Source organism: Mytilus trossulus, chromosome 14 (genome assembly GCF_036588685.1).
Source record: "Mytilus trossulus isolate FHL-02 chromosome 14, PNRI_Mtr1.1.1.hap1, whole genome shotgun sequence".
NCBI lineage: Eukaryota > Metazoa > Mollusca > Bivalvia > Mytilida > Mytilidae > Mytilus > Mytilus trossulus.
The window spans coordinates 24,870,764-24,894,565 of NC_086386.1; the positions used below are offsets into that span (position 1 = coordinate 24,870,764).

The 23,802-nt window shown below is 32.7% G+C and overlaps 1 protein-coding gene across 1 annotated transcript; it reads left to right on the top strand.

The window, feature by feature from the left end:
• The first annotated feature begins 15,555 nt into the window (after positions 1-15,555).
• Positions 15,556-22,965, top strand: LOC134697041 (uncharacterized). The gene is made up of 6 exons (XM_063559058.1): positions 15,556-15,689; positions 16,517-16,621; positions 17,218-17,307; positions 19,431-19,507; positions 21,125-21,277; positions 22,678-22,965. Exons 2-6 carry the CDS (start codon positions 16,541-16,543, stop codon positions 22,844-22,846), a joined length of 570 nt encoding a protein of 189 aa, XP_063415128.1. The 5' UTR covers positions 15,556-15,689; positions 16,517-16,540; the 3' UTR covers positions 22,847-22,965.
• The last annotated feature ends 837 nt before the right edge of the window (positions 22,966-23,802 follow it).

The window sequence follows — 23,802 nt, forward strand, 5'->3', positions numbered from 1 at the left end:
GCCTAAATCTGAGATAAAAGTTCACCATATCACCTTAAAACATACTGTGAACCAAAACATATAAGCAGTGAATACTATTAAACTGTTTAACATTTTTATATTGTTACACGTTTTTATCGAGTATTGGATATCGAATGCATTTACAGCGTTGTTTAGACTTTTGTGTACCTTATGACTAAACCAAAAAAATATATTCCAAGTATATATTATTAATGAATTGTAACTTATCTAGTTATTCTTATTTCCGCTTTGTAATAAATATATTTGTCTTAGTCTTACACGATTTATTCTTTTCCTGGTTTAATCTCACTACTGGCTTACTCATTCAATTATGTCGTCAAATGTTCTTGCCTTTCCTTTGAATTTCCGATTACCACAACAAGAAAAGGACAACCATTCTTGATGATGCCACATAGAGAGTGGAAGAATTGAATTTGTAAGCATATTGTTTACAAATTATCAATAAGTGCAATACGATATTTATCCACTTTTTACCGTTAGTTTTAAAGTATTCGAAACGCTCGGCGACCCTTTTTGTACAATTATATAATTATCATGTTCTAGCCTGCACCCGAGAACTATAATGATGTTGTGTTAAGGAGTGAGTCATACAGTGTTAACAATATAATAACATGAATACCATACAACAACATATCTATGTACAACTTTACTGTGAAATTTTGTGCACATCATAGATATACCCAGAGGGATAGGTATTCCTAGATAATAATTCCCGTCAGCCGGACGCCGGAGGTGTTTCTTATCCAGAAACGACGTCTCCCGAGGTGTATAACTTACTTACACACCATTCTTAACCCTATACTGGTCAATATTGACTATGAAATATAGATAAAACCGACTTACAGACACATACAAACATACAAATTTAATATTTAAGAACTCCCTTTTTAGGAGCAATCAAACGCTGATTCAGCCGGGGGTTTCCAACTCGAGGGAAAGGGGGTCCAACCATTCAAATACGTTGATCTTTCAAACAAAAGTCGGATCCAACCCGCAGAACCCCAAATATCGAATGGTCACTGGTAACCGGGGTTGGGGTCTAGAAACACCGCTTGTCTATACGTCAAAATCGTTAAAATCCATTGTTATTCGCAACAACAGATCAGTTCAATTTACTCTTGTTTCAGAAATAGAAACTATGAGGTATAACAATAGAATTTCGATGTAAGATACTGATAAACGTCTTTTAAGACTAGCTAGCATCTATGATAAAACGTGAAGCAGTCTGAATAGACGAATTACCAGCAGATATTTTGACATTTATTTGCGCTTAAAAACATTTATGTTAGTTTGTTGTTTTTTTTTCGTATTGTTTTCTATTGATTAATAAATATTATATTTCTTCTTATAGTGGATTATTTGCTCATTATGCGAACAAAAGCACTGAGAGACTTCTTCGTCCGTACTTCTGTGACAATGCCATACGCAATATTCAATTACTAGTTTATAGCTTCATAAATTTGTCGTCTATTTTTACTGAATATAAACAAGAAAATACGGTATCAATGCCATTGAGACAACTCTTCACAAGAAACAAAATGACACGAAAGTTGGAAAAATAGGTCACTCTACGGCTTTAAACAATGAAAAAACCAATATTCCATATTGGCTTTATTTTAAAAGGCACAAAAATGACACATGTAAAACAAGTCAAAATGAGAATATCATCTTCCTAATTTATGAAGGAAAAAATGAACGAAAATCAAATATGTGCCGCATGAACAACAGGATTTAAATTTTATATTTTCGACAGACGCTCGTTTCGTCTTCAAAAAAAATAAAAAGCATTGAATTCCTAAACTTTTTCAAAGCTAAGGTAATAATTGGCTTAGTATTTTCAAAAAAAATCTAAATTTTAGTAAACAGTTGATTTATAGTTAAGAACATATCAATGATATTTCAAGTCAACACGGAAGTTCTGACTACTCGGCTGGTAATACATTCGGGAAATCTACTAGCATTGACATCGACCCTTGGTTGTAAATAAAATCAGTATAGATATCAGGATTGAAATTTTAAGTTTAAGGCAGATGCGCGTTTCTTTGTCTACAAAAGACAGGCGAAAGATATATATACCAGAGGGACAGTCACTCATATATCGAGAAGAAACTGACAACGCCTAGGTTAAAAATTAACAAGACATATGTCATATCATAGAAACACTAAAGACTTCACAACTCGACCAATACCAAAAACCCGGTATGATCTCAGTTGCTCGGGAAGGGTAAATAGATCCTGCTCCACATGTGGCACCTGAAGTGTCGTTGTGTTATTATAATAACAAACCCGGTAGAAAGTCTAATTTGGTAGGTTCGAGTGTAGTTACGACGTAAGAAACACAAACGATATCATCTGTGAAACCAACCCATGATGGCGTCCGTAAACTGTACGTTGGGAACTACACCATTTGGAACTCTTGGTTTAATAGCTTCCTTGTAAGCAGCAACCCTCTTTCAATGAAATCATGATTTGAAATGCAAGGACGGGATATAGTATCAAAGTGGGAGATATATACTCCGTATGTAGGCGCTGCAGGAATGTTGCTACTTAGACATAGAAAGTTCACAATTGGTAAGAAAAAATCATCTCTTTTGTCGTAAAAGAGCTCGAGGGACGAAAGATACCAAAGGGACAGTCAAACTCGTAAATCTAAAACAAACTGACAACGCAATGGCTAAAAATGAAAAAGACAAACAGAAAAACAATAGTACACATGACACAACATAGAAAACTAAAAAATAAACAACACGAACCCAACCGAAAACTAGGGGGGGTCTCAGGTGCTCCGGAAGGGTAAGCAGATCCTGCCCCACATGCGGCACCCGTCGTGTTGCTTATGTGACTACAAATCCGGTAAATAGTCTAATTCGGTAGGTCATGAAAAGGGAAGGGGATTGTAGTTACGACGTAAGGAACATATCCGATATCATTTGTGAAAGGGTTATTCATAACGGTCAACCAACTCGTGATGGCGTCTGTAAAATTTACGAAGGGATGATTTCAACTTCACCATTTGGAACTCTTGGTTTAATAGTTTCCTTGTAAGCATTAACCTTCTATCTAGAAAATCATGATAGAAAATGCAAGCACGGGAATATCGTATCAATAGGAAGGTATATACCCCGTATGCAGGTTCTGCTGGAATGTTGCTACTTAGAAATGGAAAGTTCACAATTGGAAAGCTGAAATCATCTCTTTTGTCGTAAAGTTTTGTCTTCAACCAACCCTCATTGTCAATTTCTAAATGTAAGTCAAGATATGAAGCCAACTAAATTGTATCTGTAGTATCCTTTATCTCCAATTCGATGGGATAGATGCGATCCACATAGTCACCAAATTTTGAATTGTTTAATGAAAGAACGTCATCTATATAGCGGAAAGTAGAGTTAAAGGATATTGCTAACTTTTTATCTTTCTTCCTAAGAAGTTCCTGCATGAAGTCATCCTCATAATAATAAAGAAACAAGTCAGCAAGTAGAGGGGCACAGTTTGTTCCCATTGGGATGCCGACAGTCTATCCAACACTGTTGACTATCCAACAACTCACCAGTGACGCTAGAATAAAAAAAGAGGTCAAATAAAGTACGAAGTTGAAGAGCATATGGGACCAAAAATTCCTTAAGATTTGCCAATTCCACCACATTAAATGTTGAAAATGCCTCAATAAATTGTGTTTGTAAGACAACCTCTTCATCCAATCAGGTTTTCGATGCAGTGATATAACATCTAGGAATGCACTTATCTTGAGTGTATATGGTTTGTGTTGCTATTTGCTTTGTCCTTTTAATATTCTTTTGCATTGGCATTACCACACAGTCGAGTACGGTTTAGACTGGTGTCAATTTAAACCTAGTAATATTCAGACCAATCCAGACTGGTCGAGTGAAAATCAGAACAGTCGGTTACGGATATAGGCCATTTCAGACTGTTACATTGTCCTTTTATGATTCACTTGCTTTGGCATGCCAATCAAGGAAATGTCACCTTGGTTAAAAGTCTTGTTTCGAGACTTATTCAGTTGTTGAAATATTAAATGAATGGCAACAAGAGATTATAGTAAAGGTTGTTGTCCGTCTCTGAAGTTAAAAAGCAAATGTAAGTATTATTACTACTGGATAGATCTTGTAGCATGTCAATATCTACTTTTGTAGCTTTTCAACAGCATTATGTATCCAGTGTTGACCTTTTGCACATAAGACCCCACTTGTAAGAACTTTGCTTTTACATTTGGAGGAGTTTTTATTATGAAATGATGTAATTGATCAACATCGTGCAGAGTGTTGGAGTTTTATCTAGCTTTGGTTTTAATGAACTAGCCACTTATACATGCATGTTGTTTTGTCAGATTGGTGGTAATGCTTTAGCACTTTACAGTCATTCATTTCTTTTTGTTACATTTATAATGGAGTTCTCTTTTATAAGGTTCATTTTGTTTAGCTTTGCTTTGGTGTCCAATAAAATAAAAACTGTAGATGGTTACGCCCTTTAATTTCTTCTCTACATGTTTTAGCATACAGATCATTTCTGTAGATTTTCCTTTGATTTTGTTCGTTTTTTTATTAATCAATTTAAATGATTGTTCAGAATTTTTAAGTTGAAAACCTTAGTTTAAAATCTATCCCTCCTGACCTTAATGCTGTAAATGGATTCGATATGATGTTAGTCAAAGTTATCCACCAAAAGTCAGTTAAACTTAGGTTGTGATAGAGCTAAACGAACCATTTGTGAGGAGTTCAAGCATTAAAGGATAGTAAAACGACGTAACTACCACATTTACCATAGATATCTTCCATATGTATGTGTACATAAAGTTATAACGGAACTTAGCGTACATATTTGGTTACATATTGCAGGAAGTAAGATATGATATAGCATTTAGATTTAGTCTGTTACCCCGATACCTCCTCCCCCCCCCCCCCCCCACGGACAAGTTATCCGACTTGGTATATTGCTACTTAGTTTGAGTAAATTGTTTTATTTTCAAAATTGAAATCATCTCGTTTGTCACATATTCTGTGATATGACTGTGTATGTCAAATTTAAGGTATAAGTCCTATAGTGAGGGAGAGCAAGCCGAGACTATCTTTTCTATAATTTTTAGTTCTGACGGATATATTAATTGAACCCAATCAGAACATTTCGGATTATTAATGGAAAAAAAACATCATACAGTTAAGTTGTTACGGAGCTCTCACATATACCAATTATCCAAACAGTTATAGTATAAAATAATTTGTAAAGGAGTCACTGATGATTCTCATGTAGACGAAACGTGCGTCTAGCGTACTATACAACAATGGTTCCTTTGATAATAATGAACACCACTGGGTTGATGCCACTGATTGTGGACATTTCGTCCCTGAGGGTATCACCAGCCCAGTGGTCAGCACTCCGGTGTTGACATGAATAAGTTAAGATGTATCGAAAATTTTATATGACAGTGTTGTTTACAAAGCGAAATACGCACGTCATACTAGAATTATAAATTTAGATCGTTCAGTGCTGTTTATGTTGATATCTTTATTGGCGTAATCGTTCTTGTACCATCATTACTGTTGTTACCGTTAAAGCTTTAGACGTGTTCCAGTTCATATTGCACTGTACAAAAGATTCAGCACCCAAATGACGTTTTTTAAGGAATAGAAAGTAATTATTCATAAGGGAAAATTTTTAAAGATTTAAAGATATAAGAAGATGGTGCATGAGTTCGAACGAGACAACCTTCCATCAAAGTATAATAATTTGTTTCAAGTAAACCATTATAGATCAAAGTAGGGCCTTAACCACGGAGCCTTGGATCACAGCGAACACCCACACAATACTAGTCTCAAACCATTCAAACAGGAAAACCAACAGTCTAATTTATATAAATCAAAGCTCTTTTAGCACTGTACGCAGTTAACCAAAAACCAAGGCAAACATAATGAAGAAAACTGTCAGTGGCAATGTTGATTCAATTATTTTTTTAAGATTTAAAAGAACAAACATTAAACATTCATATATAATTGTACATTTATGTTCATTTAAGGATGTACACCTCTGAGGAGCCAAAAATTTCTAGAATTAAACTTTTTTTCTTAACCTGATTTTTAGGTTTATAAGACTGTAACAAAACAATTGGTGAAGAAAAAATCATATGGTGGTGTGCTTCTTTTTTTGCTACGGCCCTTTGAAAATGCCCAATTTTGATGATTTTCTCACTTTTCATCCATTTTTACCTATTTTTGGGCTATTATCGTGCAAAAAATCACAGTTCCACAATTAAACTTTTTTTCATACTTTCCATAAAGATGAAGTGGACCAATCTGAATAAATTTAACTTACAAAAACTATAAGTAGGTGTTAATATAAGAAAGTTTTATCATATTTTGATGCTTTTTTGTGTAAAATTTACCATACTGCCAATTTTGTATTTTTATGATTTTTCTCATTTGAAAGAACAAAATGCATATTAATTCAACTTTTTTGTTATAAATGATTGAAAAAAAAAATATCTAAGAAATTTGAAAAGACCAAAATGAGATGGGATGTATATTATTCTTGTAAAATCATTTTTTGTATCCCTCACCCATTTTCTCAAAATTTTGACTAAAAATACTGACTTGAATGGTCGTAAAATTTGAAAACTGGATTATTCAAAAACCGTTCATGGTAAATACACAATTTTTTCACAGAGTTATGTTTGATTATAATATTTTTAAAATTCATTGATATTTTCCACTTCTATCATATGTTTTGGAAATAATTTAAGAACGAGATTTCAACGAGACTGAACGAGACTGAAAAGTCAGAAGAATACATCCTTAATGAATTAATCATTAAGGCAAATAATTCATAGCAACATATATATCAAGTATATTTTTTTCATGGTCATGAGTCTTGAGTCAGCAGTGGTACAAATTCGCAATGATTGCAGTTCTTCTAGTTGATCGTAATTGTTCGTACAATTTGACTGTTAGTAGTTCAAGTTGACTTGAGTACGAGTTTGTAAAAGTCTGAATGAACATGCTTCCCTGGAAAGAAAACAAGTCCATGATGTCTAAGTTTGGAATAAAATGACAGGTGTTAGGTCTAGCAAAGTGATATGCATATGTGACGCCTATGAGATTGACCTTGTATGCCATTCGATCTTTTTGAAATGACAAACTGGTATGAATATGGTTTAGGAGTTGGTATCTCAATAAATACAAGTTATCAAAACTCAAAACACACACAAGAGGGTGTGAGAGGCCCTAGGGACTTCCCCTATGTTTCATTTCTTTTTTTATATTGTCCCATACATGAATATATATGGTTCAAGGGTGGGGATCTCGACCGTTATCAAATTTTCAAACAGGAGGGGGTGGGTGACCCCAGTAACCTCCCCTATATTTCATTTGATTTGTTATATTGTACAATACATGAATATAGGGGTGTGGATCTGATCTGTTTCCAAGTTATCAAACAGGATTGGGTAGGTTGACCCTTAGGACTCCTCCTATATTTCATTTGATTAGTCCTTTTGTGACGTCGCATACGTGAAAATATATGGTTTAATAGAAAGGTGGGGATCTCGACTGTTTCCAAGTTCTCAAACAACAGGAGGGGTTTATTTTATTTGATTTGTTATTTAGTCCCATACATGACTATATGGTTAGGGGGTGAGGATCTCGACTGTTTACGAGTTCTCAGACATGAGGGTGCAGTGAACCTAGCGACTTCACCTATAACTCATTTCATTTGTTATATTGTCCCATACATGAATATATGGGTTAGGGGTGGGGATCTCGACCGTTTCCAAGTTCTCAAACAGGAGGGTTGGGATGACGTCACAGGGACTACCCCTGCATTTAATTTGATTGGTTATATTGTCCCATACATGAACAAATATGGTTGATGAGTGAGATTCTCGACTGTTTCCAAGTTCTAAAGCAGGAGTGATGGGTGACCCTAGGGACTTCACTTATATTTCATTTGATTAGTTACAGAGTTCCATACATGAATGTATATGATTGAGAGGTGGGGATCTCATCTGTTTCAAAGATATCAAATAGGCGGTGGTAGAGTGCCCTTAAAGTACTCCACATAGATATAATATATAATTTGCTTACATTCAGGTATCATATAATCTAGTTGCATTATATGTGTAAAATAAGAGCTATTTTAACTGACCCATCACAATTGAGAAAAAAATACCCAATAAAATTGCAGTTCTACTATGTTTACACTTTAAAAGCATCTAATTTGCTTTACCAACATTTATTACTGATAAAGAAAATGTATACTGTCACCAGGACCATATATATTGTTAGATATACTGTTCCCAGCTGTCACAAAGACTCGCATTTTTTTGGATTTTGACATTAAAATTTGTCAATAAGTAATTTGAGTTTCAGTACAAAGTATTTTCTGATTTTTCATTCTTTTGCATATATGTTTTGGTTTTCAATTCAAGTGTTTATATTTATTTACAATGCAAAAATGTATTTTGTCATCTGTCTGATTTTTTTAAAAGTTCCAAGATCGACAAAACTCGAATTTACCCATATCCGCTTCCGCAATCGGATCCAATATTGTAATTTTTCTTCTTATGTCAGCCATTTTGTTTTCAATGTTGTTTTTGTCAGATGCGATTTTACTCGAATTTACACATTATTTGTCGGCGATTTTCTGTATAAAGCTAGCGATTGGACAAAATGAACATCGCTGTCATGAATAATAATACTAAAAACAAGTTTTGGGATCGTTTATTAGGAGACTGGTAAAAAGATTTGCAAAGTTATTTTTGTATTTCCTCTCAAGTCGGGCATGACGAGCGTAGCTAGTTACCAAATCGAAAGTCCGACTGCAAAAGTGGAAGGTCGCAGACCTCGGGCAACCGCTAATTTATACCCCTGCCTCCAAAAAATACAAAAATTTCGTCTTATAATTTAAAATTGCCGCCAATAGAATGAACAACTTGTTTTAAGACTAATGACGTAGTCAACTACGTATTGACGACAAACAATATTCCTACGACTTTTGCCATTTTGAAAATCTAAACTACTTGTCTTTAGGGATTTTCGGCGATTAAACGTTTCATACATTTGTTCTGTGACAGTTTAGCCAAAATCTCAGGGGATAATAAACAACATAAGATTCCTAATGTGTCATACTTCCTATGTGCAACTTCAAACTATTGGATAAATCGACGATCATTTAAGGGTTTTCTGATCTTAATTTTGTAATCAAGAATTAAAAGTATGAAAAAACTGTCCAATTAGTTATAAATAACATCACATCCAGCTAAATAATAACAATGGCACATATTTCAGCATGTATTGGGTAGAACACAAATCTAGGGTGCTCACATAAGGAAGCTTAACTGCCTAAAAAACGAGATTCAAAGTACAGGTAAGATTTTATCGAATCAATCAATCCTGCCGTGGGTCAGGAACGGGTAGCAAAGGACGCCGAATGGAGGCCGCCATCTTGGTTTTGGTGAGTTGTTTTTCTTTTGTTTACTATTTTGATGTTTTTCTTCACTAACGGCTGCTTTCAGGGCCAGTTTGGTCAGCTTGGCAGCCCGCTAGCCTCGTTGATGGAGTACTGGTAGATGATATCGGACGTAGTTCAAAAGATGACAGTAAGCGTTATCAGGACAAAAGCCGTGAGGCAGTGAAATGAAGGTCGTATCACCCAACAGCCTAGGATACAGCCCTCGGAAGTGAAGTGCATCAGTTCAGTGTCAAATATAACATTTATTTTCAAAACGATAACAAATTAAAACAGTATTCGTTTTGTTATTTTGTGTGTGTGTTGGGGAGGGGGGAGTAGATGCATCTAAAGGAATCATTGGACATTATGAAGACAAGTTAACTCTCTTGTGAAAAGTTGTCTCATTGGGCAACCATACTGACATCCTTCTTTTTATTTGAGTTGCAATTGTTACTTCTCCGGAACCTATCACGGAGGTCTCTCATATTTATTAATCTGCCTTTTCATTTTTAATTAAAACGAGGAGTTGTTTGTAAAGGTTAAAAGATAAATTACCTATAAGCACGACCCGTTGCATCTTCTTTTAACAAATAAAATACCGTTCTCCCGTAAATATACATAAATTTAATTCAACCATTTCAAAGTTCTATGAATTAGATTATGGGGAGAGAAAACTAGCATTTATTTAGCATTTTTCGATAATTTTGGAACGTCGCGATTTGGCCTTTATATTTATTGGCCCCTTACTTTTGTGGGAATTTAGGATACACTTATATTGGGATTTGGAATATATAACATTTTTTCGGTATCTGAGAAAGAATGATAATCGTGAATTTGGGTGTGACATCCTCTGTTACATGTAATGTCCCTCTGCAAACACTGGACCCGAAGACAATATTATTAAATTAGATCACTCTGTGTATGCCTTTTAAATTGACAGTAGGTCATTTGTCAGGTTCTTCAAAAAAATATTCCGAGTAAAAATGCATAGTATTTTTTAATTATCTGTTCTAACATATTTCTTTTACTGATGATTTTTATTTTAGCGGCCCCACGATATGAACAAGAACCAACTTACCAATCTGTATAACAGTAAAGTAACGAAGGTTGAGAGGTATTCAAGGTACATGTACAATGTAGCATATTAATTTATTGCATTAAAAACTCATAATATCTAATAAGATTTGTAGATTTAGCTATCTAAGTCCTTATATTTGTATAAAGTATCATTCGCTTGTAGTGGAAATTTGTTTTCAGGTTGAATAAGCTACAATTAAAAATTGCTCGCCAGTCCCTCTCTGAGATTATAGTTAGATAACACTGGTTCATTTGCCAATCAATCTATCATCAAGAGAAGATAAATTAATCGATCTTCATTCATAGTCTTTTTCAAAAATGATGAACGGTTCTTTATATTGGTATGTAATCATTTTAAAAGTTTTAAATTTATGAAACTGTATTCGTACATCAATGTTTTTGATGCACCAATAACAAAAACTGAAATATATTGAATTGATACATTTTGTAATTATTCAAAATTATATCAGAAACGTAAACTTAATTATAAAATAATGAACCTATTAAGGGGAGAGAATACTCGCATAACTTTTCCGAATTGACACATAATACAACGGAATGTCACTCTTGCATACAAATGGCACATCAATAGAATTAATTAACTGTGTAATCGTACTCCACCTTCAATGATGATTCTAAATTATAAAATATAACCAAAAGTTGTTAATCTTTAGATAGTGAAGACTAATGAAAGCTAACCCACTGTAAAAATATTTCTTTGCAATTTTTTAAAACTTCCTCGGGAAAATGCTCGAGTCACTTGACTTTCAAAGCTCAAAATTAACGTTTTTACACAATATTTGAATAAAGCAGTTAAAGATTATTCGCTTCTCAAAGTGTAAGACGCAATAAAAATCGTATGCTTGCACCATCCTACCGAAATACGGATTTAATTAAGTCCTGAACATTTCGACATTTCTTCGTTTATTTTTATCAAAACCGGTTTAAACAAATCACAAGTACAATGTTCGTGTTAAGATCCGACGGAATACCTACTTCCCGATATGGTTAGGTAAATCTGCTATATAATTGAGATCAAAAACTAAGTATTCATTTTTGAAGCTCACCTTAAGGTATACATTTTTATACCCTTTTGAGTATTGAAGGTACAAAATGTACATATTATATTTCAATCTTAATGTTTATTTTTAAGAAATGTAGACCAAAGGTATAAAAAAAAAGCACCCCGCACATCCTCCAATTGTTTATATATACGCTTCTTAAGGTGATCTGATACATTCACACACATTGAAATAGACTAAAGCATGCGTTTTCTCTAATATGTAAACAACCGAACACAAAATGCGGAACAAAAAATCAAAAAAAAAATCAAATTAAAGCATATAATGTAAGCTTATTTAAAAGCATGCATGCATTTATTCAACATAACAATAAAAGCTAAGAAAATAAGCTAATGTATCAAATAAAACTAGTCAAACAAAATAGCGCAAAAATAAAGAAGCAAAACTTAAAATAAAATGTAAGCCAAATGAAAAAGCAACATTTTTTTCTATACTTACTACATGAACTATCAATCTAAAGCCTGTAAATAGAAATCTAAACAATAATAAAAAAAAATGTTTTCTAGAATTCATCATTAAATTTATATCTTCTTATATTCATAGTTAATTTATATACCCAATAGATTATATATTATATAGGACATTTTATTTAGTAACCAGTTTTTATCTTAGAATAGTATACATGCATATACAAGTATATAATTACATTAGATGTATGTTTCATAATAATACGTTATTCTGATTGGCTATCTAGCAATCTCGTGATATTCCTTAACCAATTGCATTACACAATGCAACTTTTCATTTATGATGACACGAGGTCCCACAATAAAGTGCACAGGTAAATGAAATAAAAACTTGATAAAAGGCGTGTTTTCATGATCCTATAGGTAAAAATGTAATTATAAGTATTGAATGCTTTTTTGTAACTTTATAGGGTGGTAAAAGCGTTGACCGTGCCCACATTGTTAGTATGAAGCACTTCCGCGCTTCATACAAAATGTACTTCGGTCAACGCTTTTACAACCCTGTAAAGTTACAAAAAAAGCATTCAATACTTAAATAAAACTGCAATACAATAATTATCCCCATGTAGACCACTCTTCTCTTTACGAGTCTCTAATGTCATGTGGGCCCCCTTTGCTCGAATTCTTGTTTGTAATTTGTCCATTTTTCTTATTTTATAGTAAAACTTTCTCCTCCTTCATTGGAATTGGCAGATCATCAAGTATGCGTATGTTTTCCCTTTTAAATTGTGTGCGTTGGACATGATAAGTTGCTTATCCCCAAAATGCAGGAAACGAACTATGATAGGCTTTGGACCTTTCCCATGTGTAGGGATTCTATGTGCATTTGCGATGGGTATAGCATTAGCTTTTCTTTCGTCAATATGCATGTCTTCACTGAAGAGTTTTCTTGTTATAGCGTACACATTTTCATCTTTTTTTGTGTCATCTATACCTTATATCAGTATGTTATACTTCCTATCATATTTTTCTAGTAGAACAGCTTGCTCTTTAAGGTCATCAATTCGCTTTATAACTCAATCTTTTTTCAAGTTTATCATTGTATAAGAATTGAATATGTGCATCCATACATTGAACACCTTTCGAGCTCTGTGAAATCATTACGAAGATTATTAAGTTCTTTGTGGGAGGTTTCGTACTTAACATTGAGCACATTTACATCAGTCTTCACCTCGTTTATCATACTTTTCAAGTTGCGTTCAACTTTATTCAGCTGTGTAGAAAAAACAGTAATTTCTTATCTATTTCCATAATCAGGGTCTTCAAATCATCAAATTGTTCTTGTGATGCCATGTTGAAGATTATAATGTATTAAACCAATTACTTATGGTCCTAAATTGTAAATATATTTTTCCGTACGGTACGAAATTGTTTCTTATGGTACAAAATGAAAGATATTTGTTTAACCTATGGTACGAATTGATATTGGTCATGGTACGAAATAGCGGTTTAAAAGCACGTGGATATTCAAAATGTCAAAAGTTTCTATTTTTTATTTAATCGTTTCTTAAAATTATGACATTATATTGTTTAAAAGTAGATAAGTAAAAGAAGCAGCAAGTCAAAGCTTTGAATAGGACTTACAGGAGGAGTAGACGAAAAGGCTTTAGTAAAACAAATTTTGTGTGACCAGTTCATACAAAAATGGTATAGTGACTTACACACCACATCACGTGGACAATTTTATTCATTGTTCAAAAAGAGTTCTGAAATGGAAAGATACCTTATTAATTTACCAGAGTCATCTAGAATTTGGATTTCAAAATTCAGAACTGCAAACTTACGATTGCCTTTAGAGACTGGTAGATGGTATAATATACCAAAATCAGAGAGAAAATGTAATTTATGCAAAGAGGATATTGATGATGAGTATCATGTATTATTTATTAGTAAACATGCAGATATAGTAGATTTGAGAAACAGATATTAACCACAGTATTATAGAAATAATCCAAACATTGTAAAAATGGAAGGTCTTTTGTCACTTTGCAATATTCAATTATATATGAAATTGTCGATGTTTATCAGAAAACTGTCTTCTCTTCTTTAAATTTTGTTTGTATTAATTTGTTAATCACTTGTTCATTTCTGTCATATTTAATGTATATATGTTATCAATAATGACCTCTTGTAACACATTGTAAATGTGTCTGAGTGTTTTCCTAATAAATCTTGAAAAATCTTGACCAAAGTAGTGAAGTCAAAGTTTTAAAAAAAAGCTGGCCCAACGAAAACAGGTCATTTTTTGTATATTTCTTTAACAATAAATTCAAATAAAAAAATTGCTCTTGCTATCTGAAAACAATTTGAACATGTTGAAATCTATGCACACTTCTACGATAATGAGATCTATAATTCAGTACGACAGATTCAGACATACTTAATATTTTTGCACTTACATAACACCTTATCACTACTTTAACTAGAAATACATTACTCAAAAATAATTAAAAAAAACATAAAATTGCATTTGTCTACTTTTCATTCCCTGCATGAATTAATTTATATTAAAAAGAATAGAAAGTAAATGAACTTAAGAAAGTTATATACTGTCCCCAATAAGGACTTAGCATTTTGTTTTATATTCGAAATCTGTTTTCAATTTCTGATAGTGAAATGTCAAATCAACAATTCCCTGATATGGTACAATAAACATGTAAACTAAGGTAAAACATGTTGCTATCGAGATGAGACAATTTATTTGCAAATGAAATAAAATAATTTTGCAAGAATCTGATAATATATCTTTTTTTTCTAAATGCGACTTTGATAGTCTACAAGTTCAAAAAATTAAGACTTGAAAATGAATTAAATAATATTCGATTTCATCAACTGTTTAGTACTGATTTACAGCATTATGATCATAACTTCTTGGATTGGAACAGTTATAACAATTGAGGACTCAAGTCAACTCAATATACAGATTGTTTATATAAGCAGTTTACCCTTTTTACACCAAAAACCTCCTTACTTCAGGCCAAAATGTTTGGTGCGTGTACCAATGAACTCTCTTGTCATATTAATATGAACTCAGATTCTGCTTTAAGATTGTGTCTCTTTATAGTGTAGTTAAAGACCTTTCTAGAGTACATGAGTTCATTCACGATATTTACTGTATCTTTGTACACAAGTCATCCTTATATATACTCAAAATATATATAAATAATAATAAGAACAATAATTAAAAAAAGGATAATGACAATATGCAAATGGTTTGTCCGTTCTACATTTTCGTTTTTGTACGTTATAAACCTTGAATGTTTAAAAAATTATCTAGAACTGATGTTTGTAGTGTATTGGATTACTGTATTGCTGTCAGCGATCAGTTTTAATTTCACAAAATAGTATATGTACGACGTATTCTATTTCCAATTATCACTCATATGTTTTGCGGAATCGTTCATTCGTGGAATCAAATTGGATAGTCACTTTTATCAAAATCGATAGTATTTAACAGATGTCACATATAGAATAAATATATATTCAGTACATAGTATATCAAACGATCATACACCAAAACTGAATTTCCGTTCAGTATACTAATTCGACAGATTCTTACACCAATATATTTTATTTGTAACAAAAGGTAAGTATAGTCAAACTTTTTTTTCATTTTGTAAATTCGTATAATCGTTACAATATCTCCAATCAAGTGCTTTACAATTTGAAGAAAACAATTAGGGTCTGCAGTAAAAAATATATGTCTATTGGTTAGTGAAACAGAATAATTAGAGCTTTTAGATATACGAATTATACCGTCTGCTATATTCGAGAAAGAAATTTTCGGTACCAATTCACAAGTAAGAGATCTTTTTTCAGAAGCAGGTAGTTGTTGGTCCAAACATATTACACAGTTAAAGGTTGCACTTTGTAAATACAGCCGTTTCTCAAACCACGCCTCTTTTGGTGGAATACATACTATTCATAGATAATTAATTTTGTTGAACTGGTTCCCAGTTATGATCTCTATGTTTCATCTCAAAAAGACATAACTTGGGAATGTTACTTGTAAATATTCATATGCATGTCAGTCAAAATCAAATCTGTGGAAATCTAAAAGTCAAGGTAGGGGAAGTACATGATTTTAAACTCTTATAAGTTCGGGCATATAAACCATGTAAACGTTGAAAATATGCCACACAGTCCTATAGTTTGAACTCTGGAAAAAATAGTAGTGCGTATGAAGTTTCAATTTTAAACTTTATATATTTTTTTAAACTTCATAGTAAAAGTGGTTAATTTTTAGTCGTTGAAAGAGTGCCTATGATAATTTCATTGTTGATATTTACAGAAATTCAACCTACATGTAATAAACAATTTTCAGCTTATCATTTGTAATCATCATCTTATTTTCATTTGAAATGATATATAGTTTTTCGTATTTGAAAATAATAATTTTTACCTTTTATTTAGAAGCACGAACTTTCTTCAAAAGAAATGGTTTTGCGAGTTATTCTCATAGTACTGATAGCAGTGTGTTTAACAGATGCTTGGTGGGGTGGTAGTAGAAGTTCTGGAGTAAGTAAGATTTTGAAATAAAGGAGTTCATAAGTTGTTTAGTTGTATCATTTTGTCTTAAAAGAGTATTTGCATTTATATAAGTGTTTTCGTTGAGGTCCATATGTTTTGTTTGCTGTGTTATTGTAACGTTTGTTTGTCTCTATATTAAGTAACATCATTGTTCATCCTCAGTACGAAGGTCTTATCATATTTGAACTTTTATTACAGTTAATTAACTCCAATGTACAAGTTTTTTTTGTAAATATGGTAATTTCATAGGGCAAGACAATTTTTTTTTAAATATCTGCTACCGGATAGTGGAATATACAAAATAATTCCTTTGGGGTTTTAACGTGCTGAGAAGTTTCCTGGTTTTTTTTTGGTTTTTTTTGTTAGCTTTTAATGATGTGTATTTTTTCCTATAGTGCGTGGATTTTATTGTCGCACTCGGATTTATGTTTTTTTATTGTCTTTTGCTTTTTTCTAACGCGGTTCTTCGTAGTTTGGCGAATAAGACTTGATCATTCAGTCAAATAAATATAGTTAATTTAAATCATATCTCGTCCCCAATCAGATTTTAATTGATATTGTAAATTGATAATATTTTATTTCAGAGTTCTAGCTCTGGATCAAGATCAGGCTCCTCCAGATCATCTTGGGGATGGGGAAAAAGAGGAGGAGGTACAAAAACAAACACACAAATAGTAAGTGAAATTAAATAAATAATGCCATGCGCGAACTTGGATTTTTATTAATTTTCAGTTGCGATTGAAACTGAACATTTGGAACCTTACATCCCAGCTCCTTTGTTCTAACAGGAGTGATCCGAGCCGGATCACCCCTACGAGATCACCCCAGTTTGAGTTTCATTGTAATGCATACTTTCCTGTGTTCTGTAACATTTTGGCGGGAATGTCAAATCCACATAAAACTTATAATTATTAATACGGAAAAGACTATCTATCAAAATAAACGCAGAAAAAATCAAGTGTATACGCTGGGATTCGAACTCAAGACCTTTATACATTGTATATGTTCCAGACCGTATGAGTATTTGGACCGTACGCGTACGGTCTGGACCGTATGCGTACTTTTTCAAAATGTGGGAGGTCAATTGTTTTGGAATATTTAGCAACTTTACCAAAATACAAATGCAAAGAACATGAACTGCATGCATGAAAATGTAAAAACATATTACGTTACTTAAATTGTGTCACCTTGGGCGATAGTACCAAAATAGGATTCAGATATACAATTAAACAAATACTTAATTTCAATTGTTCGTTAACTTTGTTCTTTTTATCTATTTGTAATACATTATCAATAAAAATTTGGAAAACTTAAAATCACTAGTCAAGATTGTGATAAATGCTTGTTTCAATTTAATTTATAACCCATATGATCAAATAACATACACATGTATGGTCAGCTCGTACCGGACCGTACGCGTATACTCATACCGTGCGCGTATGGTCGGACGGTACGAGTATACATGTACGTATACGGTCCGGACCGTACGCGTACGGTCCAAATACTCATATGGTCTGGAACATACATTGTATATATATATATATATATATATAATAAGCATATCAAGCCACTGCGGTTGAAACCTTTTTCTTTTATAAGTGAGTTTTCAGACTGATTGTTCAACCCCCTCCCCCAACACAATAATGAGAGTGATGTTCATCTGTTCAGTGTCAAATATTATATTTATTTTAAAAATGATAACAAATAAAAAGAAATCATTTTGTTATTGTATAAAGCGAAAAAGTACATCTTAAGGAATCACTGGACATTCTGATTGTGGAAAGTTGTCTCATTTGCAATCATACCACTTGTTTTTATGAGTTGCCTTTGTAACTACTTCGAAACTCATTACGTAGGACTTTCATTTTTTATGATAAAATTGAGAATGGAAATGGGGAATGTATCAAAGAGACAATAACCCGACCGTAGAAAAAAAAAAAAAAAACAAAAACAACACAACAGCAGAATGTCACCAACAGGTCTTCAATGTAGCGAGAAATTCCCGCACCCGGAGCGTCCTTCAGCTGGCCCCTAAACAAACATATAGTAGTTCAGTGATAATGAACGCCATACTAATTTCCAAATTGTACACAAGAAACTAAAATTAAAATAATACAAGACTAACAAAGGCAAAAAGGCTCCTGACTTGGGACAGGCGAAAAAATGCGGCGGAGTTAAACATGTTTATGAATCTGCATTTGCATTTAATAAAACGACACGAAAAGTTGTTTGTAAAGATCTAAAGATAAATTACCTACAAACAGGAAACCGTTTCATCTTCTTTTAAAAAATAACTTACCGTTCTTCCGTAAATAAAGAAAAATTTAATTCAGTCATTTTATCAAATTATGGGGAGAGAAATCTACCATTAGCATTTTTAGATAATGTTGAAACGTCGCAATTTAGCCTTTATATTTATTGGACCCTTACTTTTGTGGGAATAAGGGATATATTTATATAGGAACTTTGGAATAAATAATACTCGCCGCGATATAGCCTTTTTGTGCTAATGCGGCGTAAAGCAACCAACAATCAATCAATCAATGGAATAAATAATACATTTTTCGGGATCCGAGATAGAATGATAATTTTTTGGGAAATTTGGAGTGACATCCTCTGTTATAGTCTCTCTGGAAACATAAGACCTTCAGAAAATACTTCTATTAAAGTAGATCGTTTTGTGTATTCCTAAATTGATAGCAGGTTATTTGTCTGGTTCTTCCTAAATCAAGTATTACAAATGCAGAGTCTTATTTTTTTCTCCACTTATTTCTTTTACTGTTGATATTTATTGTAGCGACCCCATGATATGAACAAGAATCGACTGACCAATCTGTATAACAGTAAAGTAACGAAGGTTGAGAGTTATTCAAGGTATTAATTTTCCCATTTATATATACATATATGGACGATTTAAAATATTTTCATTGTATAAGATCAATCGTCAAAATGATTTTCTCCGGAAGAAGAAAGAAGAATTATTCATAAACATTCTCAACCCGGGATTAAATGATAAATGATACTTCTAATTTTTACGTAACATTTTTTAAAAAGACTTAAAATGACATTAGTAGCCTCCCTTGTACGTCATACTATTGTTTTATATAAACATTACCTGAAGTCACATTACCTCAAGATCATTGAAACCGTTATTATCTTTTAATAATTTTCCTATATATAAACACCATACATAAAAAATCTTCTGAAATAAAGCTACATGTATGTAAAATCTTCAATGATCAGATGCATTTCAACCAAGTTCTTCGTGTAAATAATATAACGTATACGTTGCCCTTTATACGCTTTTGCATGTTCACATAGAAATACGAAAATGTGGTATGAGTGACAATGATGAGACAACTTTCCATCCAAGTCACAATTAATAAAATTTAGCTATTATAACAAAGTACGGCCTTCAGCATACCCGGTTTAATGAATCAGATATACTTTATGTAAGTGTACACATTAGCTTTCACTCATTTAAGTATCATTCTTTTAAGGCTTAAAGAGAGAGAAAAAAAACATACGACAGTTATTGCTATTTTGTATTCAAAGCAAGACGTGTTATGATCTAAAGCAATATGCAAGACACGATTCAAATACTGACATCATTCAATGTATAAAGAATGGTATTTGATAGAAACTGTATGCTTTTCGAATTCAGGGAGCAAAAAAGAGGGCTTACCATACATTCTATTTTTTCAAATTTTCAGTTTAGGGATTTCTTTAAAAAAATATATATAATGTTGTCTACAATTCGAAATAAGCAATTTTGGTATAAAATATACCACGAATATTGGTCCTACATCTTTTGAAAGCGTTATTAGTACTTTTTTTCATCAAGATATTTTTAAAGTGTTATTAAATAAAAACAACAGTTGTATATCGCTGTTTGAAATTTATGAATCGATTGAGAAAATAACAAATTCGGGTCACAAACTTTCGCGGACCATCGCACTTTAGCGTATGGAGACTTTGGACTTTAGCGTAGACCATTGACTTAAGCGTCGCCATTGCACTTTTAAAGAGTCCTACAAATGTAACACTATAACGACAACATTTAATTTACATGACGTCATGACAACATTAAACAGACACCGGATTGTGCCTTCAAATCAAACTTTACTGCTCTTAAAATCGATTTATATCAATATTTTTTACTAGATTTTAATTGCAGTTACAGCACATTTCAGTCAGTATGTACATGTAGCTAATGGTAATATCTTTGGTTAGCTTGCTTGTTAGCTGAACCGTGAAGTCATTGTTAAGCAAGGTAAACTTCCCTCCTGTTAAAGTAGCTTAGTCCTACAGAGAGATAATTTTTTTATCTGTTGAGCTAGTCTATTATTAAAGGAGGGAAGTTTACCTTACCTAACAATGACTTCACGGTTCAACTAACAAGCAAGCTAACCAAAGATATTACCATTAGCTACATACTGACTGAAATGTGCTGTAATATAATCCTTTCATAAATGTCTATCTTTTTTTCAGGCCTCTAAATGGGTTTCTTGGAAAACTTGGAATAAAGCATACTGGTGTTGTAGCTACCACTAAAGACGGCGGACGGTATCTCATTCACAAAGGTTCTGGTTATGGGACTAAATCTAGTACCATCGTACTTAACGCCAAACATATGTCAAAAAAGTAAGGCATCACACTGAAATTTGGGAGCAACCATTTAAGTTCAAAGAGGGTTGTGTGATTGGTTTTTTTTGTCTGAATCAGAATTTGACATTTTTCGCACAAATACAATGTATTATGGAGAAAAATCTAAATTCAGAATTATTTTTTTTGTCATATGTTCGAACACAATAATACTTTTTACAAATTGGGATTACAATTTTTCTTTTAAGAAAAAGCATAGCCCTTTTAAAGGCAACTGGCCTTTCCCTTATTATTGACGGCCGTACAATCCAGTTTAGAGGTATTAGCCCAAAAAAATAATGAGATGTGTGATATTTCTCGGTATTTGGTTATAATCTTGAAAACGAGTAAAGACACAGAAAAAAATGGCAGAGATGTTTAGTAAAGTAAAATATAATATATATACCTTTAAACAAACATGAATAAATTCGTTTATTACATTTGTTGTAATGAATTACATTTATTTCCCAGTGAAATAAATGCCGATAATTTCACATGTGAAATAAACGTGGTTATTGCACTCCTCTTACGTCATACAACAATAAGCGTGGTCAAACAATTCAAATATCGATAAATATTCAACTCGTGACCGAACAACACTGATAATTAACTCATGCGCTGCGAGCATTCGTGAATTAATGTGTTGTTCGGTCACTCGTTGAATATTTTTCTCTATTTGAATTTTTCGACTAGTTATTCTTTTATTAATTAATAAGTTTGATCACTTTTGAAAGATAGTTTTTTATTAAATTTTTTAAAGCTTTTTTTCCGAAAGATAACATTTTGTTAATTAATATTGCTAATTATCTTACCTCATATAAATTTATGGCATGTGATTGGATAAAAGGATTACACGTGGTGACATCATAATATTTGATATACGGTGTCCTAAACAGTATGTGATCAGTTACATGTACCATATAAGGGGGAAGTAGGAAGGAATAACTGTTACTCCCTTTCAAAACATCTGTTAGGATTCAACAGACGAAGACATTGATAATGAATGTTTTGAATGCATTCATAAAACAAATTTAAAGCTAAGAAGTTGTTATTGTTGGCATTTGTATTCTGTATAGACCAATTTATGTAGGTTCTTGATACTAAGTATTGTAGACTTTGTCACTGTGATAAGCCGTGAGTCTAAATACCACAGGTCACGATAGTCGGTAATACTGATTTGTTTCACAATGTGCTAGTGATATGATACGACATATATAATGGGGTCGGTAAATTCAATATGGGATTCGAGCTTTGCTCTCATTCCATATGGAATTAATTGATCACATAAATATCGTATTAGGTCATTAACACACCATGTAACTAATAAAACAGTTCAATAAGATACTGAAACTAAACTCTTTCATTAAGCTAACAATTAAGGATTTCAACATAATTTTCAGCTGGAAGAAGACTGGTGAAAAACTGACCAATGGGAAAACCATCTCGAATCTAATGAAAGATGGTTATGTGAATAAAAAGTATGGCGTTGGACCAAACAGTAAAATTTGTTGGCAGTCTTCTGGTAACATCATGGATAAGGCGGGGAGGAGGAAGCGAGTAGCCTGTTAATGGATACTCTAGTTTGCTGCAATGTCTCTTTGTGAACAGATTTGAACAGAATTCAGTGTATACCAACTGATTACTTGTTGTATAAACAAAACGAAATTAAAATAAAAATTATTTGAAATGACATTTTGTTTCTTAGCTTTATACAGAAATGGTAGATTTAGATAAACGACATATAGCTTAGTTATAGTTAATTCTAAAAGTTACTATCAGTGGCGGATCCAGAGGTGGGCGTAGAGGGCGTAAGCCCCCCCCCCCCCTTATTGCTCGGATTTTTTGTTTTTGTTAAATGCCTAATCAGACTACTTCGTGAATCTGCTGAACTTTGCCATTTCCCGTGTACTACTATTAAATTTGTATACGACAATTTTTTGACTTATAAAGATACTTTTCGCTGGAATTTACTGATTATCAAAGTCATGTGATTCGATATGGTGGAGTTGACCTGCAGTGCGTCGAATGAAACGTCTCTCAGTCATTTTGAAATTCAAATTACAGTAACACATTGCGTAGTCTGAGGATGACAATCATGACACCTTCAAAGCGACACAGGATTTAGCAAGAGCATATTGACTTCTATTTCACTATTCCACCAAACAGAAAGTAATGCTCTATAGATTATAGCACTCTCATGAAAAAAACGTTCCACAGAAAATAATATAGCTGAATAATAATCCCCAGTCAGTATAAGCTCTGTATAGATTTAAAGTCGTAAGTACGAACCATTTGATTTGAGGAGACAGTCTTAGATATTTGAGAGAGAAAAAATAACTCTAATTAATTTGCCTTTAAATAAAAAAACGCAAAACAAAAATCTTGTCCACTTTTTTGCAATAAGAAACGAAAATTCCCAACAGAATTATTTAGCATTAAATCAACATGATGAATAAAAGCGGGCATATTTTTTTTTTTGTAGCAGGGGTTTTCATGTCTGACCGGAATGTCTGTTTCGCCGAACT

What these genes read in the sequence shown, in the direction of transcription:
- LOC134697041 (XM_063559058.1), top strand. Translation starts at nt 16,541, where the DNA reads ATGGTTTTGCGAGTTATTCTCATAGTACTGATAGCAGTGTGTTTAACA. An exon ending in CAAAAACAAACACACAAATA is followed by an intron (nt 17,308 to 19,430) that starts GTAAGTGAAATT and finishes TATTTATTGTAG; the next exon opens with CGACCCCATGATATGAACAA. An exon ending in GCCAAACATATGTCAAAAAA is followed by an intron (nt 21,278 to 22,677) that starts GTAAGGCATCAC and finishes CATAATTTTCAG; the next exon opens with CTGGAAGAAGACTGGTGAAA.